General features: G+C 41.6%; 6 protein-coding genes across 9 annotated transcripts in view; 2 read left to right on the top strand and 4 right to left on the bottom strand.

Annotated features, from left to right (window-relative positions):
• Nucleotides 1–2,116: 2,116 nt before the first annotated feature.
• Nucleotides 2,117–3,071, bottom strand: LOC134194092 (mitochondrial potassium channel-like). The gene has a single exon (XM_062662997.1). The coding sequence runs from the start codon at nucleotides 2,939–2,941 to the stop codon at nucleotides 2,135–2,137; it is 807 nt and encodes a 268-aa protein (XP_062518981.1). The 5' UTR covers nucleotides 2,942–3,071; the 3' UTR covers nucleotides 2,117–2,134.
• A 52-nt stretch (nucleotides 3,072–3,123) lies between these two features.
• On the top strand, nucleotides 3,124–12,633 carry LOC134193920 (neurabin-1-like). 4 transcript variants are annotated; one of them, XM_062662783.1, is made up of 16 exons: nucleotides 3,124–4,159; nucleotides 4,801–4,930; nucleotides 4,989–5,093; nucleotides 5,397–5,505; nucleotides 5,643–5,693; nucleotides 5,969–6,025; nucleotides 6,197–6,393; nucleotides 6,455–6,536; nucleotides 6,599–6,661; nucleotides 6,892–6,954; nucleotides 7,019–7,081; nucleotides 7,150–7,212; nucleotides 7,271–7,394; nucleotides 7,522–8,846; nucleotides 8,895–9,089; nucleotides 12,508–12,633. In XM_062662783.1, exons 1-15 carry the CDS (start codon nucleotides 3,283–3,285, stop codon nucleotides 9,063–9,065), a joined length of 3,480 nt encoding a protein of 1,159 aa, XP_062518767.1. In that variant the 5' UTR covers nucleotides 3,124–3,282; the 3' UTR covers nucleotides 9,066–9,089; nucleotides 12,508–12,633. The 4 variants fall into 4 exon arrangements, with proteins under 4 accessions (XP_062518767.1, XP_062518768.1, XP_062518769.1 ...); XM_062662784.1 differs by lacking the exon at nucleotides 12,508–12,633 and adding an exon at nucleotides 11,469–11,639; XM_062662785.1 differs by lacking the exon at nucleotides 12,508–12,633 and adding an exon at nucleotides 11,375–11,468.
• Nucleotides 9,799–11,070, bottom strand: LOC134193922 (uncharacterized). Its single transcript, XM_062662788.1, has 8 exons — nucleotides 11,039–11,070; nucleotides 10,909–10,980; nucleotides 10,766–10,856; nucleotides 10,660–10,703; nucleotides 10,529–10,590; nucleotides 10,280–10,466; nucleotides 10,119–10,225; nucleotides 9,799–10,063 (listed from the first exon to the last, which is right to left on the bottom strand). The coding sequence occupies exons 4-8, from the start codon at nucleotides 10,690–10,692 to the stop codon at nucleotides 9,937–9,939; spliced, it is 516 nt and encodes a 171-aa protein (XP_062518772.1). The 5' UTR covers nucleotides 10,693–10,703; nucleotides 10,766–10,856; nucleotides 10,909–10,980; nucleotides 11,039–11,070; the 3' UTR covers nucleotides 9,799–9,936.
• Nucleotides 12,634–12,780: 147 nt separating the features above from the next.
• On the bottom strand, nucleotides 12,781–15,039 carry LOC134193921 (uncharacterized). The gene is made up of 7 exons (XM_062662787.1): nucleotides 14,667–15,039; nucleotides 14,350–14,471; nucleotides 14,198–14,281; nucleotides 14,082–14,132; nucleotides 13,921–13,997; nucleotides 13,015–13,081; nucleotides 12,781–12,956 (listed from the first exon to the last, which is right to left on the bottom strand). The coding sequence occupies exons 1-7, from the start codon at nucleotides 14,881–14,883 to the stop codon at nucleotides 12,786–12,788; spliced, it is 789 nt and encodes a 262-aa protein (XP_062518771.1). The 5' UTR covers nucleotides 14,884–15,039; the 3' UTR covers nucleotides 12,781–12,785.
• Nucleotides 15,040–15,518: 479 nt separating this feature from the next.
• On the bottom strand, nucleotides 15,519–17,488 carry LOC134193720 (uncharacterized). The gene is made up of 11 exons (XM_062662555.1): nucleotides 17,334–17,488; nucleotides 17,224–17,274; nucleotides 17,125–17,163; nucleotides 16,747–16,815; nucleotides 16,665–16,685; nucleotides 16,568–16,606; nucleotides 16,450–16,502; nucleotides 16,293–16,388; nucleotides 16,045–16,148; nucleotides 15,860–15,973; nucleotides 15,519–15,796 (listed from the first exon to the last, which is right to left on the bottom strand). Exons 1-11 carry the CDS (start codon nucleotides 17,469–17,471, stop codon nucleotides 15,720–15,722), a joined length of 801 nt encoding a protein of 266 aa, XP_062518539.1. The 5' UTR covers nucleotides 17,472–17,488; the 3' UTR covers nucleotides 15,519–15,719.
• Nucleotides 17,489–17,858: 370 nt separating this feature from the next.
• Nucleotides 17,859–18,688, top strand: part of LOC134194041 (uncharacterized) — an 895-nt gene continuing 65 nt past the window's right edge. The window contains exon 1 of the mRNA XM_062662940.1: nucleotides 17,859–18,688. This exon is cut by the window's right edge and continues 65 nt beyond it. Coding sequence (XP_062518924.1) covers nucleotides 17,899–18,492 — 594 coding nt within the window. The 5' untranslated portion in view covers nucleotides 17,859–17,898 and the 3' untranslated portion in view covers nucleotides 18,493–18,688.

The raw sequence follows: 18,688 nt of genomic DNA, 5'->3' as shown, positions 1-18,688 counted from the left end.
TCATTGCCATGATTCCCACTAAGGAGGTATACACAGTGATAATTGAATGTATTTGTTCTTACGCAACTTTCAGAGAAACACTGATGTATACGTACCTACTTGTTATCCAGTGTAGTCTAGTAGTAACCAAGGTTGAGTCCAAACATGACCAGTGTGCAGGTTGGTGTGCAAGTCATGCACTTACCCAATGCGACAAATTTGTGAGACATTCACCCATAATTGAAGATTTCGCGTGCAATCTTAGTGTAAACTGTTGAGTTATGTGGGGTATGGTTGCCTCCTTTGCTTTTATCAATGATGGCAATGACTAGCCATGCAAACTTTATTTCCGAGATGAAAAACTACATGCCAAAGAAAGCATCGAGATTTCTTGACAGGTGTTTCCATTGTATCATCTGTGAGGGAGTATATATACATCAAGGGTGAAGGTGAAAGGTCGTAGCTAGTACTCGATCAATACAACTCGTGTCTTGAAGTACTACTGAACTCATCTTTCTAATACCAGTGCTAGTCAAGACTGTGCTGCATATACAAAATTTGGCATGTGAGATTTACAATGCATAGTTGGAGCGGAGAGGAGTAGCCTGCACGCTCGCAGATGTTATGGATTTATGATCATATTATATATCTACTATTTCAACTTATTTAGTAGTGCGCACAATGTTAGAACAGTGGCACACTGACCAATCTTTCACGAGTACAACTACCTCGTCAGTCTACTAGTCAGTGCAACATCAACTAACCAGATGCATATGGGTAAAAGTTGGTGGTTCACTCATGATTGAACCATGTCTCAGTTTCCATGAACTGAGACATGGTTCAGAACCATGAAACAGAATCTGAATTTCAGTCATTTAGACCGTGTCACGTGTTCAATCTGATACATTATACTGTACATACATAGTAGGGTCTGTACATCACGTGGACGCATCACCAACAGTCCACAAACACCCGCATATACACTCGTCTACACTACATCTACGACGCTAAGATCAAACACTTGTCTTTCTTCGATATGTCCGACAACAGTTTCTTCTCTTTCCGAGTATCCAAAGCGTTCATACGTCCACCGGCGCCATCTTTCCACGCAGACCAGACGGATGACGAAACGAGTGCTGCTACGGCGACGCCGCCTGCGAATCGCCACGTAGGACGAGTAGAGAAAAGAGCCGTTCTCATGGCAGCTTTTCTCATAGAAGTTGTGATTGTGGCGCCAAAAGCCAGTTTGATGTGTTTGACTGTGACACGAACAAATAGATGAGGTGTTAATAGAGCTGACTGGCAAGCGCTGGCCTTCACCTGGTAGACAATCAAAGCAGTCAAAAGGAGACAAAGGAATGCCCAGGCACAAACTGGAGGCGAGTTATGAACACGTGATCACGTGAATGTTTTGGACGTGGTATACATTGGACAGTGGCCAATGGGGTGACAGGTTGCACGCAGTAAAAGCGTGAGGCACGTGACTAACAAGGCTGCTTACCCACTCTGCTCACCCACGTAATCCGCAGAGTTCGAGTGCGGTTAGCAAGATTATGCTGGAAAAGCGAGCGACTTGTAGTAAGTTTTGTAGTAAGATTCTGAACGATAGGGAGACAACAGGGATTTTTTATGTTTACCTAGACTAGCGTCACACACATGCGTAGTCATGGCGCCATGGCAACGCAAGTCGGAAATAGTTTATCGGGTACACTGTACGTTTCTTGTTGATTACATTATCCCGGCGATTAATTAACCTCAACCACGGTCATTCCTTTGTCTCTGTAAGAGTCTCGGAAACAAAACCTTTGCTACTAGGTAACTTACGCTATTACTAAAGCAGTATAGCCTCGGCCTCCCAGACCCGTGTAGCGCGAAGGCTTCGGACGATTTTGAATCGGCGCTACACGGGTCTGGGAGGCCGAGGCTAATAGCAGTACAGTACGTACTGTAGCTACACACGTTCCTAGAATCCAGCATTTGCATTGCAACTATTAACACTGCATGAGCTGTTGGTATAGATCTGTCTAGTGCCCACATTGGTGGCCACTGGTCACTCATATAGACAGTCATCATGCACTTCACTATTCAACACATTGGCTCTCGTTCTGATCTCTCACTCGATGATCATGATCAGACACATGTTTGTTGATTTTAATTAAATCAAACCTAGTTTTGTCAACAGTACACCTACAGCACCACATAATAACATTCCAGCTACAAACGCTTCTCTAGATGTTCCAAAATTCTGTGTGTCCAGATGTGATCTCAACTCATTGTCTCCGCCAACACGACTCAAACAATCAGACTGCTTAGTCATTTCCACTCGAACAAATTCAATATCTTTTCCAACATCACTTAGCTTTGAATTCGTCTTTTCATCTCTCTTGTCCAGCAATGATTCCAGCTCCTTAAATTGCTCTCTAGTATCAGACTTGATCTCATCCGATCGTTCTCTGACAACGTCACGAATCTGAGAGTTTCTTCTCCAATTCAAAAACGAAGATCCAATCACTCCAATCAACGTTCCAGTGACCGATCCAATTACAGACCAATATTTAGTTCTGTTTGTGTATGCTCTTTCCTGACTATGAGACTCGCTCACGGCTTCATACAATTTCATGAATTCGTCTCGTTCTTGTTGCTCCAATTGACTGCATTTCCCACTCGATTCCTGTTCTTGTTTCAGTAATTCATATTCTTTAGTTGCTAAAGCCAAAAATCGTTCATCCGTTCTGGAAATACCATCCAGCTTGTCTCTTGCCTGTTGTATTTGTTTTTGAACTGCACGAAGCGATTGTCGTTGAGTCTTCAGATCCGATCTCCAACGCAGCAAATCTGTTTTAATCATTTCGACTTTCTCTTGCGACTCGAGCACTTTACTGAGACCCGTCAATTCTTCATACATCCCTCTCACTCGAGACACAGTTTGGTGTAAGGATCCATAGCCCTTAGCACGTGACATCAAAATACCTACAACATAATATCGAAAGAAAAAATAGTTTGTGCATGTCTTGAATACTAGACATCACACTAAACAAACCATAAACCCAGAAAAATTCTAGGGTAAATCGTAAAGCAGATAGAATCCTTAATCCGGGACTTCAATATTACATCCGGGCTTTGTCATAATTGGTTGCTGTCTGCTCCTCGAGAGATTGGAGAGCTTAAAGATTCTCGTATCAGAAACCCACAACTTTTGTGCAAAATCTCTCTAATTACTGCCAACAGCCGACGCCAAAGAGGGAACACAAAAGGTTTGGACTCATTGATATTTACCACACCAGACGTTTTGGGACAAATAAAATGTCTGAGGATTGCCAGGCAAAGCCTCGTCCGCGTCCTGCTTCTAGAACACGCCCACCCGTTCGACCTCAACGCCAGAACGAAAACCAACCGGATAGTGCAGCACCAAAGGCACCACTTTGTGATATCAATGGAGCAGACAAACATGTTAATGTTGATGCACGTAAAGCAAAACGACGAGCACCGAGCCCTCCAAATCGCAGTCCTGCTTCAAATCCAAGATCAGAAGGGTCGATACCCAGAACTGGATCGCTGACACGAAGCACATCGGGAAGCTCAAACTCGAGTCCGATTGTTGCTATGAGATCCGAAGCGGCCAAGTTGGCTACCATGGCAACGGATGCAGAACGACGAGTTAAGGAAATGTTGAGTCTGCGCGGTGAGAGAGACGAGCAAAGTGATATGAAGCGATCAGTGACGTTGCCGTCGATTCGTATTGATCAACAAGAGAAAGACGATCAACGTCAAGACGTCATGCTAAGAGAGCGACGTGGACCTCCAGATCGACCGCCACCATTCTCATCAACTTCTCAATTTAATAGTGGCTCTAACGTAAATATGAAATCTAAAAGCACGTCGCTGCTCACTCGAGTGTCACAGAAACCGGAAAAGTTGGATATTACTTCTAACACTAAAACAGATGCCAACACTCTGGCTGTTCAGTATCCTGGCTACACGCCGACGACTCCGCCTGATATTGATCTGAATGGAGGACAGTTGGTTCGGTTTGCTGGCGGTTTTGAGATTTGTGACACGTATGCGACCAAGGAGTACGATCGAAGGAATAGAGATAGCAATCCTTTTGTTGCTTCGGCCGAGTTTGAGCTGGAGAAACGAGTGAAAACGATGGATTTGTACATCGTTGAGTTACAGAAAGGTATGAAGGCAAATCGATTGGAAGTAATATTGCTGCAGAGTGGACCCTAATGCATGGTGTTATTGCATGGGGATACTACAGAGTTTCTGTGTAATGAGTTGATGAGCTACTTGGTTTACCAAATTCACTTAGTATTCCTCACTATCATAGTACGTTTGGGTAATACGTTACTCGCTTGATTATCACTCACCCCACCTTCATGGTTAGTCAGCGTCAAAGATCAAGACTGGGATGGGGTCGTACTAAAAAATTGAGACGTGAAGTTGTTAATTGGTGGATGTGATTGATTTATTGACTTAACAAGCATGTTGCTACACTACCATAGTATTAGATCTTCAAACCACCGCTGGCAATGTACCTCAAATATTCTATAGAAACCGAATCCTGTATATGGTATTTGGTCAAGTCGTCAGGCATGCGCAAGTTGAAGGATATCAGCCTTTCTACAGACACAAATCTAGCAAACAGTTACTGTAGAAAGCACCAATTAGCACTAACTAAACTACTAAAAAGTGTGTAAATCCTAGAGACTTGGACAAACAGAGTAGGGGCTGGGGGCTTACTCAAGCCCCAGGGTAATAATCAAGCGAGTAATATAGGCATATTTGACTCTCAAGTAGTTCAATGTTATTGACTCATAGACGATAAAGTTGGTCTTGGTTTGAGTGTGTGTGGTACAAACATGAGCTGTGAGCTGAGTTTTGACAAAGTGATTATGAATATATTTGTCACAGCCGTTCATGAGAATGGTCCGGCAGCACAGACTGGACAGTAAGGATGGTATTGGGTTGTGGGGTTGAGTTGTGTTATTTGTTTGTTTGATATGCAGAATATCTGTTGGTGATCAGATTGTTGAAGTGGATGGTCACTCCCTGGTTGGGGTTTCGGCAAAAACGACTAGGGAAGTGTTTAGTGCAACTAGTCATATAGTCAGGTATGCATGCACATGCATGCATGCACACACACACACACACACACACACACACACACACACACACACACAAACAAACAAACAAACACACACACACATGGATACACACATGTGGACACACACACACACACACACACACACACACACACACACACACACACACCACACACGTGTGCACACACACACATACACACACACATACACACACACACCACACACACACACACACACACACACACACACACACACACACACACACACACACACACACACACACACACATTTATCAATACATTTTGTTTGTAGACTACAATTGGCAAGGGAAAGGTCAACCGATAATGAGAATTCTGATGTGACTGACAGTGCTAGTGAATTAGAAGCTGTTATGAAGGGAAATCGAGATTTACTTCAAAAGGTATTGCACCTTAAACAGGAAATATAGACTCACTTTGGTACATGTATTGTACATCCAAAGATGTCGTACTTTGCATGTATTGTTGTTGTTGTTGTTGTTGTTGTTTGACATGTTTGGTATGTTTTGTGTTTGAACAGGTGGCCTCTCTGGAGAATGCTAAAACAGAAGCAGAAGCTAAGTTGCTTGAGGTATTGCCACTGGTCTGGATAATCATGTTGCATGCATTGCACTAGTGACACAACTTGTTCATGATTACATTATCACAAGAGATAGTATGTATGTACCCAGTAGTCTCTTGTAACAATCCATATAATAAGGAACGTGCTGGGTAACATCATACATGATTCGTAGAGTCGTTATGTGTTGACAGATTTGCTGGTGATGAGAAGAGATATCTTGGTTGTAGAAGTAGTTCATAGTATGTAGCTATACATCAATTGTGTGTGATGCCTGCTGTGTACAGGTACGATCCGAACTTGTATCGGCTCATGGTCTAATAGAAGAGCTGCAGTCCATGAAGGTTTGTTTACAGACAAAGATGACACACACACACACACACACACACACACACACACACACACACACACACACACACACACACACACACACACACACACACACACACACACACATCTTCACCTGACAAATAATAGACACTAGATACTATTTTATAAACATGATGATGTTTCAGGAAGAAGCTGCACTTCTAATGAAGTCTCTTGAAGACCTTCTTTCCGAACAGACAGCAAGATGTAATGACGCTGAAAGTGAAAAAGCTCTAGCAGCTGCAGATGCTGTCACCGCCTTAGAACAGCTCCAAAAAGAAGAGGAACAAGTAGCTCAATTGCAAGCACATATAGCAGAACTAGAACAGCATGCAAACAAGTCGTAAGTAATTACTAAACAATAATAATTAATATAACATTATGTATACTCGATATTTTTAAAGACTGGAGAGTGAGCAGTCTGCTAATGAAAGCAGTGAGGCAATCGGTCAACTACATGATGAGCTAGAAGAGTCAAGACAACAGGTAATGAACACTTAATTAACAAATATTGGCAATACGTATAAATATTTTTATTGGCATTTTAGCTGAGAGAGTGGGAAGAAGCATACATGTCATTAAACGAATCTCACAATCAAACCCTGCAAGAGGTATGTGCACCAAATTCAACACGAAAGCTTAGTAATGGATTTCAATGGTACACATGCCATCATAAATTCACTTCATGTATTAATTATTAATAGCTTTGCATCTACCTGTATGCATAATGCAGAAAGCGTAGATGCACTACACAATTGAATGATATAATTTTTGTGTGTGCAATGTATTGTGCTGTTAACTGATGGACTCGATATAATGTTGATTGTTGTTTGTTTTACAGTTGGAGGCTATGAAGACTGTATTAGCTGAAGAGCGTGAAGCTTGTAAACAGGCTGAAGACGATGTATGTTGACAGGTCATGGGACCTTCTAATGTACGTTGCTATACATGTGATGTGGGTATGCAAGGTAGCCGAGTTGGATGAGGCGGTGATTGGAGAACAAGAAAGAGCAAACAAACTGCAGGAAAAAGTGGGTGCCGTGGTTCAGTATTATTGTTGCTTGTTTGTGTGATTGTGTCACCGACATTTGTTGGTTAGCTTGCATTAGTTGAGGAATCTCTTCACGATGAGGTCACAGCAAGAAAGCAATTGGAAGTCGAAGTACGTAGTCTTTGATTGGATTTCACGTTGTCGCCATCAGTGATGTCTGTCTGCACAGCATGCAAAGATTCTAGAAGCTGAAAAGGTGCTTCGGCAAAAGGCTGAAAGAGATCTCGAGGAGCTACGGAGAAAAATTTCAGATGGGCAACTTGTAGATGTGGGAGCAATCACAAACAAGAGAGGTGAATTATAGTTAATAGTAAGGAATTAATAACTAATAATAATTGGGAACTCTGTAAACTTTGCTTGTAAATATAAGAGCCACTGAATTCCTTTTTTCTGTTTTTTTGTATGTTTGTACTACTGAAGGAGCAAAGATATTTGACAGTGAGCTGAATCAGGCTATACCTCCTACAGAACTTTTGGATGTATCTGCTAGTAAAGAGCGTGTTTGGTTGAGCTCGTACAGCCATCGTCGAAGACCAAGTCAGTATCTATTAAAACGATATGCACAAGAAGAACAAGATCGTATGGACGAGTTGTTACATGCCGACCATAGAGATGACATAGAAACAATTCAAGAACAGGATGACAAGGAAGGAACAACACTTGAGGGCGTAGATGAGCACCATGAGCCCATAGGTGTACAGGTACATGTAGAAAGTGATCAAACAGACGATGACATACAGAACAAATGTGACTTGCAAACACCTATTTCTTTACCACCAGTCAGAGAAACCGAACCAATACCTCGAAAACGTGCCGCTACTACAAATTCTCACACTAAACCTGTACCTTTAAAGCCAGTACGAAAATCAAGTCTTACATGGAAACCAATAGCAGAAGCTCTTACGAAGGAAGGAGAAGATGAAGTCGATGCGGCTGCGTTTAAACGTTCATTTACTGTCTCGGGTCGTCAAGGTCAGAGTGTGAAGGCTCTTGGTGCTTTGCTTAGCCAGCAGCTTCCCATGAAACCATCCAATGTGAAGAAGCGTCAGGCTTCTTTGCCTGTCGTGTCACCAAGATCACCACCATCAACTACTTCACAGGTTATTAGAGAAGAGGTTGTATCCGATCGTCATGACTCTGTGCAAGATGAAGAGGTTGTGTGTGTCACATTAACGAAGTCACTGCCAGAGGAGAATATGTCAATTGGTCAACAGCCACCAGTTCTTTCTCAATCTTGCCAGTCTCTGTCTAGTGACGAGACCAACAAAGTGCATGTTGATACTGATGGAGATGGACAAGACCAAAACTTAGAAATAGATAACATAAATGTTGAAGTGGACATCGACAAGGAATCAAGGCGTCCTAAACCACCTACACGACCTCCTCCTGCATTTCCTTTACCAACTCTTCACTCTCCATCTGCTCTCTCAACAGACACATCTGTAGACAATCCTACAACTGACACTCATGAAGAAGTCGTAACGTCTGAGGACGTCAGTGAGACATCATCACCATCTTCCACCAGCTCGTATCCCTTTCCCATCTCACCCAGTGACCGGTACGATGTAACACCAGATGTCAGCATACCCATACCATATCAGCATACAACGACTGTTCTAGACTGGGGGCTATCAGAGGTTAGCAAATGGCTAGAAGTTATCAAGTTGGAGCAGTACATTCCTGTCTTTCAAGAACATGGCGTTGAAGGATCCCATTTGCCTGGATTGGACGAACCCTCACTAAAAGTAGGAAATATATTGTGTGTTTTTAGTTTATAATTTCTTATTCTGTAGGCCATGGGAGTATCCAATACTCATCGTGTTATCATTAAAAAAGAGATTAAAATTATGAAGAGTCAACTGGAAAAGCTCAGAAAGATGGAAAAGAAGAGGGCAGAAGAAGAGGCGAAACTGGAGAGAAAGAGACTAAAAGATGAGACAAAGTCAGCAAAGAAAAAGAAATAGTTGGTTCTTTAGTCTACCAAATAGGTGGGTTGTATGTATTATGTAATTGATGCACTAAATTGTTGCATTTATTGGGCACTTAGTCATTGATGTGACGGTTTCAATTGGATGATTACTATGTAGTAGGTGTTCATTGTATTTGGTATTACTTTTGATTTTTACAACATCAACATGAGATAGTTTGTTTAATTTTGTCAATTGGGAATTTTTGTGTTTCAAGCAGAACCGGTGGCAGTATCAGTAGGCTGTGTGTGTGTGTGTGTGTGTGTGTGTGTGTGTGTGTGTGTGTGTGTGTGTGTGTGTGTGTCTGTGTGTGTCTGTGTCTGTGTCTGTGTCTGTGTCTGTGTCTGTGTCTGTGTGTCTGTGTGCACATGCGTGTGTGTGTGTGTGTGTGTGTGTGTGTGTGTGTGTGTTTGTGTGTGTGTGTGTGTGTGTGTGTGTGTGTGTGTGTGTGTGTGTGTCTGTGTGTGTGTCTGTGTCTGTGTCTGTGTCTGTGTCTGTGTCTGTGTCTGTGTGTCTGTGTGTACGCGTGCACATGCGTGTCTCTGTGTGTGTGTGTGTGTTTGTGTGTGTGTGTGTGTGTGTGTGTGTGTGTGTGTGTGTGTGTGTGTGTGTGTGTGTCTGTGTGTGTGTGTGTCTGTGTGTGTCTGTGTGTCTGTGTGTCTGTGTGTGTCTGTGTGTCTGTGTGTGTGGACATGCACACACAAGGCAAGTGTTGTGTGTACACGTAAAGTCATATGATATCATATTTATTCTTATTGTTGGACAAACAACAGATAGTTGTAATTTAGCATATTAACATGTAATCACAAATTGATGTCCGCTGACAACATAAATCTCTGATTTTTGACTTACAAGTATTTACTTTACTTCACCCCGTGTCGTCTATTTCTGCCTCAAAAGGAGGATACGCAGTAGCAATGGGCGGCATCCGAAGTTGTCTTTCTCCCGTTCTCACATTACGTCTCGAATCTTGCTTTTTATTTACAACAGCAGGTCTAGCACAAGTGATCACAACATGATCATTAACTTGTTGTCCTACTCAACACTCACAGAATAATTGCCGGCACAGTTGGTCTGCCGACATCCATTGCAAGTAGTTTTGGTACACTGGCAGACAGTCGAGTATTAAATGATGCTGACCCCAAGCTAGTGTATGGCTATACAAACAGCAACAGTCAAATTGCGAAACAACCACATTTGGGTTGACATACATTCCACATCGGTTGAGAACTACATCTCAACGACTTGAGACGATGTCCTGTTAGTGAGAGTTCGATGTCTTCGTACACCAGGCCTAACTCCCTTTCATACCGCTGTCTACTCAGTGAATGTTGTTTGTATGATTTCTTTTGTCTGTGTGCATCATCAACCGGCATGACAACAGTCTCCATAGCAACACTGGTGCAAAAGAATTTGAGTGAAACGAGACAAATTATTAATTCAAAATTTTGACTGTGTACATGGATGGTATGTGATGTAGAGATGCCTTGCTTTCGGGTGATGTCTCTTTGCGGTGTACGCTCTATGTAGCAAAATCAGTGAACAAATCAGTATAGTTGTTATGCCTGATCGGTTCTCTGTTTGTGATTACTTCGATGCTTTCGGCGCTTCTTTGCTTCCTCATGAATTCTTTAGCTGGAATCAGATATTACGAGCATACGAACTGATCCAAGAATTTTTGTTACTCATGCACTCACTCCTAGCTGTTTGGATGCAGGTATGCACGTAGTATTTTTTGACGAGATAAATAAAACGATGTATTGCCAAACTGTGGTGACTTTCAACTTCCTATACGCTCAACATATAATGGATTTTTTATTTTTGTGCAAAGAGTTCTTACTTCTGGACTCTTTGTGTAATTATCCTTGACAGTGACAGTGACAGCACTAACAGCCGTGTCACTGATAATTTCCTGGCCACAAACTTTGAGTGTACTGCAACGATGTTTATTGACGAATTTGTGTTATTACCTTGTGGCTCTTTTGTTTGTCACTAGCCTTGAAACGTGTAGATAAGAAAAGGAGTATTTGAAGCTATAGAGACATCAGTGAATTGAATTGTCGTATCTCACTACTGTGTGTATTGTTGCATTCGTCATAGTCGTTTCTGTTTCCCTACAAACGACCTTGTGTGTTAGACGAATCTCTGATGCAGATTTGTGTCTTTACTTTGTCGTATCGTTGACCCTCTTCATTGCTTCTTCATATTCGTCTTGTCTGGTATATATATATATATACACACTCAATTGACACTCGCCTATTTGCGTACAAATATTGAAGTTACAATAATGCAAACTGTCTCTGTAGGCTGAACTGTTGCATTTGTAGTGCGGTGTGCTTGTTGGTCAAAAATCGAAGCTCGTCATTCTGCAAAATTTTGTTAGTCTTATGTGATGTTTAGCAAATCATTGTAACACACTTGAATGGACGGTCGATATGCGGGCATCTTTCGACGCTCGGTGAAGTTACGTCGGGTCTGAACACACAAAGTGGGCTATTGTATTGATTGTTGTATTGATTGTGTTTGAAACCTGCTTCAGTTTGTTCATTTGAGCAGCGTTTGTGTGTCTTGTTTCTTGCACTTCTTTTGCCCTTTTCTGCATCAGTAATTGACGTTATGGTTAGTCACAGTCAGAGATGAGTGTGCCATACTTCCAGTTCTTTGCTGATTGTTTTGTTGGGTACTGCAGTTACATTTTTCAAGGACAAACGCTGAAAGTATACATAGTTATTCATGGTTAATTTAATCGTATGCAGGTAATGTACTTGTATGGATTACACATACTAAACGTAGATGAGTGTCACAGCATTGATGTGGACTCTGTCTGTGTGTGAATTATTGTGCAGGTGTTAGTTGTGTGCAATCACATTATGCATGGAGCTTAGGTCATTGCTAACTAGTAAATGAAGCTGTGTTCTACTTGCTTCAGTGCTATGAGGGTATGTGCATGTAGTTGTGTGTGTGTGTCTGTCTGTCTGTCTGTCTGTCCTAAAAATCAGCAAGTTCTAAGAGAACTAGGTCCCCCAAGAGGTCCCTAAGAGTCAAACAGTTGACAATAAGCTAACAGAGTTACTAATGGCAGCAACTGAGTCACCACTATACTGGACTCTGCTCATCGTCTGTAGTAACACTCTTGCATTGCGCTGCTTCATCTGTCTGTCTGTCTGTCTGTCTGTCTGTCTGTCTATCTGTCTGCCTGCCTGTTTGTCTGTTTTTGTGTCTGTCTGTCTGTCTGTGCATGCGTGTGTGTGTGTGTGTGTGTGTGTGTGTGTGTGTGTGTGTGTGTGTGTGTGTGTGTGTGTGTGTGTGTGTGTGTGTGTGTGTGTGTGTATTATTGCATATACATATTATTTACACATAAATTACTATGATAGATGCAGCTGCCAATATTGCGTTATCCTTTTAGCTTGTCAGTCAGGTGTATCTTCTTGAATTTTAGAAGGGTAATACCTTACAGTTGGAGAGTTTGGTTTGCTACTTATTGTATGATGTGCCTTACCTGAGTGAGCAGGGCTTGAGACAGAACAAACTCGATGCTAACCAGCACTACAGTACAAGAACGGAATGATCACAATGAACACTGAGTACTGGAAAATAGCAAACGTTCTACTGCATTGCTTCCCATGTCCGAAAGAATCCACTTTGGCCCTCTTTTCTATACAAACAATTCAATGAAAACTGCTAACTTGATGTAGGGAATTCAATTGGCTAACATCGTCAAGTTGAAGAGGTGCAAGTTGTTGCATATTGTGAGATCCATCCAAGATTGCTACAGAAAGATATGATAGTTGCTGGAAATGTGATGATATTTGGTAGCCTACATTCGCGTTCGAGAAGTCCACTAACTCCTTCTTTGAATCGGTTAACTGCTCTAAGGACAAGTGCAGCCTGGTGGAAACAAGGTGAGAGATACTGAGAGAGATTATTTCAGTTGTTGGTGACTTACTTCTTTCTGCATAATACTGAGGGACTGAGTGTGTTCTCGTTGTTGACGACGGATGTCAGCGTCACATCTAGATGAGAGATGGTACACACACATGCACGCATGCACACACAGACACACACACACACACACACACACACACAGACACACACACACACACAGACACTCACAGACACACACAGACACACACACACACACACACACACACACACACACACACACACATGCACGCACGCACAAGCACACAGACACATACAGACACACACACATGCATGCACGCACAAGCACACAGACACACACAGACACACACACAGACAAACACACGCACACACACACAGACACACACACACACACACACACACACACACACACACACACGGCAAATGGATAAGGAGCTGTCGTTTGTTACGGTTACGCCCCCAGCCAGTTGGCTAGGTTCCTGTGCACTCCGCAGGAGCTATGGGCCATGCTGAGCAATCTCCTGGAGCCTGGCCAGGTACTCGCAGGAGCACCAACTCTGACGCCAACTGTGGTGTGGACACTCGAAGTCCCACCTGGACCCCAGTTTCTGATGGACTTTGTTGCAGTCAGGGCCTTGTCACCCCAGTCAATGACCAGGTACTCATTTATACTTCTGAGTCAAGAGAGGCAATTGTGTGTAAGTTTCTTGCCTAAGGAAATTATGCCATAGCTCGCCATCACTGTGACTTGAACTTGCAACCCTGCAAGTTCTCAGATGTAAACACTCCATACAAGACTCTAACCAACTCGCACCACACACACACACACACACACACACACACACACACACACACACACACACACACACACACACACACGCACGCACACACACACACACACCAACCTTTTCTATCAATTGATATCTCATTTTGAGTATTGTTGGTTTACCTTTGCTTGACCTTTTCTACATGATCTTGTAGTCGCCGTATCTCAATTTCATACATGAGTTTCATCTTGTGTGAAGCCTAAGCACGAAGTGACAAAAAGGCAAGTACAGACCTTTACAACATACCTCCTTACAAATTTCAATTTTTATGACTTTGATTCACCTCTTTACTGAGCATTGAATCTCTTAGTTTCATTTTAAATTGAAATCCTGACTGGAAGGTGACAGAAATTATTGAATAGTTTGCGCAAGTCACTGTACATGCATGTTTAAAATTACTTCTTTAGATTTGTTGTCTTCTGAATCGCTGTCAGAGTCAGAGGAACCCTCGTGGTCGTTTAAAATGTCAGAAATTAGCTTTTCCTAAAGAAATGACCCTCAACAAGTCAGCGAGGATAAATTAAATAGGCTGGTTATATTAGGGCTCAAACCATTCGTTTGAGCTCGCTGTCCTTGATGCTTAGTTCTTCTTTCAGTAGGATGTTGTCATTGTGGGCTTGGTTTAATTCCAGGAGTAAGTGGTTTGTATGCTTATTCGATGCTGTGTCTTTTTCTGTTATAGAAAATCAACAGTAAACTCGTGTCCAATTGCTGGAAGAATGTATGCAGACAGAGAGACAAAAGGCAGGTGGATGGATATCAAGCAGAAAGGAAGGAAGGAAACAGAAGCAGGTATGAATTATTTGTTTGGATAAATTTGGTTACTGACTGACAGACAGAAGGATTGAGATACGTAACTGATTATAACCTTGAAGCTGAGGCCCATCTTGCGAAGTATTGTATTTTTGCTTGGACACAGTTGACTGTGCTCTCAGCATTTCTCTCGTTGTTTCCAGTTCAGTAGTGAGATGCTTGATTGTGTCCTCTTTTGCTGTCAGTGTTGACTGCATTTGAGCCATAGCTTTCTGATGAGATTTCAGTAAACTAGTGATCGTTTCATCATCCTTGTTATTTGACTTCACCATGTTTGCTTTTTTCTCTTCATCACTATGGTTGTCAGTCTCAGGTCTATTAGATTTGGTTTCACTCTGTTCAACATGAGCCTCATTACTATTGGGCTGCTGCACAGAAGAGATTTCATCTTGTTGGACAAAATGTGATCGAACAGAAGAGTCTCGGTGTCGAGGGTGTGTGACTCTTTCTCTGTGTCGAATGCTTTCTTCATTATATTTGTGTACAGTCGCATCTTCAGCAGCAGCAGCAGCAGCAGCATTAGATACGTGGTTTTCAGCTATGTGTGTGGCATCATTTATGGCTGAGGTTGCTATTACTCTATCTTGGACGACAGAATCTCTGTGATGGTTTTCGTCATGTACAGTTTTGTCGTCATTGACAACTGACAGCATTGCAACTGTATGATCTTCTTTCTAGAGACAGAAATGAGATTTCCGTCAACGCAAATGACTGCAAATACCGGAGAATACGAGTTTGTTGATTTCTTGCTGTTGTCCATCGATTGTCTTTGATTGCATTTTCTTTGTACCTTCTAATTCAACTATCATTTTACGCAGTCCTTTTATTTCCTGTAAAGTCATTACTCAATATGCTACTGGGCATTCATACAAAACTGCTACATGAGTTGTAGTGACAGACAGACAGACAGACAGACAGACAGACAGACAGACAGACAGACAGACAGACACAAGTTCTGTTCTTGAGTATCACTGTGTGTGGTAGCAACTAATGTTGCAAGCATGTCACACTTACCAGCTTCTTGACAGTTGCCTCTTTCCTTAGCCTACACAATGTATATACACAACACATACAATAAATAAAATAACAATTAACTACATAAGCCACATTACTTTGAAATATCTTCTCTCTGTTGTTGATACACTGTTCTCATCACCCATAGCAACGTCTCAGCACTCTTTAACCCTGAATTTTCAAAAATTTATTGAGTAAGTCTACCATCTAGTCCACTAATCATAGCGTCTATACTTATTGCCATTTCACCACCAACTCCTTCTTGTGCAAGTTTTATTGTCTTTATCAACTCTGCATTGGCTGCAATCCACTTCCCTGGATTTGTCATCTCTTTGATCATAGTCTCTTCTATTAATTAATTAACGATTTGAAATATTATATTTTATTTGATTTTTTGAGGGATTAAAGATGTTTGGTACTTTCTTCTTCGCTCATTTCTTCTGTAGACTTTAGAGGGACGAAGTCGAGTTTGGTTCTCTTGCCCATTACGCGGCGCTTTGCTATGCTCTTTGGTTTCTTTGCCCTGTTTGATCACACAGCTTTAGTAACGCGAAGTTGGTTAGCTGCATGATATATGTTAAAGGTTTTGTAAAATCTGTATTTTATTTTGCTCTTGTCTTGTCTAAATGTCCGTCTATTTGCTTGTCTGTATGTATTGATGTATTACTTCGCTATCTGCTGCGTTTTCTTTGCAACCGTCAAGAGTTGATCTCCAACTTTTATCAACTGGAAAAGAGCTTTGTCTGTGAGTCCAAGCGCGAATCTATAGGAGACCAGATCGGATCGATAGAACGACAATGCCATCGTACACAGAGATCCTATACAATATTGCTTTGGGAGGCTCCACTTCTATCTCCTCAATCTCCTGCCCTTCTTCCTGAGAAACAAGTTTGCATAGCAGCAATCTAAGAAATTTAGTTTATTGAATATTAATTAATTTACCTCTGGGCCTTCTATGTCTTCTAGAATGTTGGCTAACCACTTTGCTCAAAATTTACAATGTAATTTGTATTAGTAAGGCTGTTATGTGTTGTCTTACTTTGTGCATGTTCTCCAGAAGCTGGCAAACATGAAATTTTACGTTTTGTGAGACAGTGAGTTGAGAGATTAGATTTATTTACTTGAGTTTGCTTCTCGTACATTGACACGTGCTCCACCATGGCGTCCAGAAATGTTTTCTTCGATTCGTTCTACAGAAGTACGTAATTACGAAAATTATGTTTGTATAGTATAGTCCGAGACAAGACATGCACACGCATATAGACATTTAAAAACAAAATTTACAAATGGCAGGCCTAAACATCCGATAAGTATATATACATGTATGTAGAGAGGCTAGAAATCATTCATGAAGAGGTGTGTTGTTAGGGTTAGTTGCCTAGGAGGAGATTGAAAAGATGCATTCAACGATTGGCATTATTTGCTTTCTCGATGCCAATTAATAATTTAAAAATCTAATTAACGCTAATTAGGTAGGCTTCTTTGAGGTAATGACGTACATGAGCATCGAGATCTTGAAAGTAGTCACCATGACAATCCTGTCAAAAAAATTGAAATCTATTATGGAGGCTATAATTATTACGGCGTCTGTAGATTACAGATTCGTCCGAAGAATCATCTTTTCCGAATGAGAAGAAGTAGGATATTGCCTAGAAGTCACGCGCAAGTTGACAATTTTGTTGTAAGATTGTCTGATGAAAAACATCACGTTGTTGACTCTCTTGTGAATGGCTGTGAGAGCTTCTGTCATTTCTTCTTCCAGTCTCTCTTTTCTTGCTCTCTCGGTGGCTGCAACAATATGTTGGGCGACGCCGTAGCCGGCAGTGTCTGTCTGCCAGTCATCCATTCTTCGTTGTTAGAAAATAAAAATCGTCAATTGGAATTAATACCAGCCAATCACAATTGCTATGGTAACGCATGCGCCGCTTTCCCGCCGTCACTGATATAGTTATCATTCACGTGTTTTCTAGGCGCCTATTTTTTTGCACAGGCATTCTACTAGAACCTACTGTAAATCAACAAATTATATAATTTCTAAGCCAAATTTAATGCCAACTCTGACAAATTCTTGTCTGCTAATTACAATTGGTAATTAATTAAATTAATTACAATTAATTAAGTCGCAATTACAGCTGTTGTATAGAGTAGCTACTTTGTTATTGGCTTTTGCACGTTTTGTAATTGTTAATTAATTATTAATTAAGTTTCTAGCAGAAATCGCACCACTTTAACGCGCACGGTCTGGGTATTCGAGGATTGGCACGTGTCTCACTATGGATGAAGATGACGGTTCTTGGCGACCGGGGCCTAGAGGTAGAGGAAGAGGAGTGTTAGCTCTGATGTCAAGAGCTCCAGCCCGTCGACCAAACGCATTTTCTACGTCTGAGACCGCACAAACAGAAGAAACAAATTCTGGCAAGAAAATGATGGCCAAATATTCATACAACGCTAATTCGGACACTCCATTGGGAGACAAGGAACTGAGCATGAAACAAAAAGATGAAGTCTTCTACTTGAGGAAACATCCATCTCAAGACATGTGGGCTCTAGTGAGAAACAGTGATGGAGAGGAAGGCTATGTGCCTTTTTCATATTTGTATGACATGGGTGCACCACTGACTAGTCTCTCCTGGCTTGAAAGTAATAAGCAGAACACAAAAACAGAGACTCCCCCAGTGAAATCGATGGACAACTCTAAGCCCAAGTCGTACGTGTCCGCATACAACAGAGAGCAGAACAACTCTGGTGGTGACCAGTATCGCTGTGAGGTATGCTGCAAGAGCTTTAATGGGCCAATGCCATATCAAGCACACATGACCAGTAAAGCTCATAAGGAGGAAGTAGAAGCACAAGCCGAATATTCTTAGTTCTACGCACTGTATTTCAGAGTTCTATTCTTAGACAGAGTTGTGTTGCCGTTACAAAACGAAACTAAGCAAAGATTTGGGTTAATTTACCTTTACGTTAATTAATACATAGAGACACCAGATTATCGTGTTTCACACGTTGACTGAGAAAAGAATTTCACTTGTTGGCTTTCAATCTGAGTAGGCTGTTTGCCTT

The sequence above is a fragment of the Corticium candelabrum genome, chromosome 18, assembly GCF_963422355.1.
Source record: "Corticium candelabrum chromosome 18, ooCorCand1.1, whole genome shotgun sequence".
NCBI lineage: Eukaryota > Metazoa > Porifera > Homoscleromorpha > Homosclerophorida > Plakinidae > Corticium > Corticium candelabrum.
This window is presented reverse-complemented; position numbering and strand designations above follow the sequence as displayed.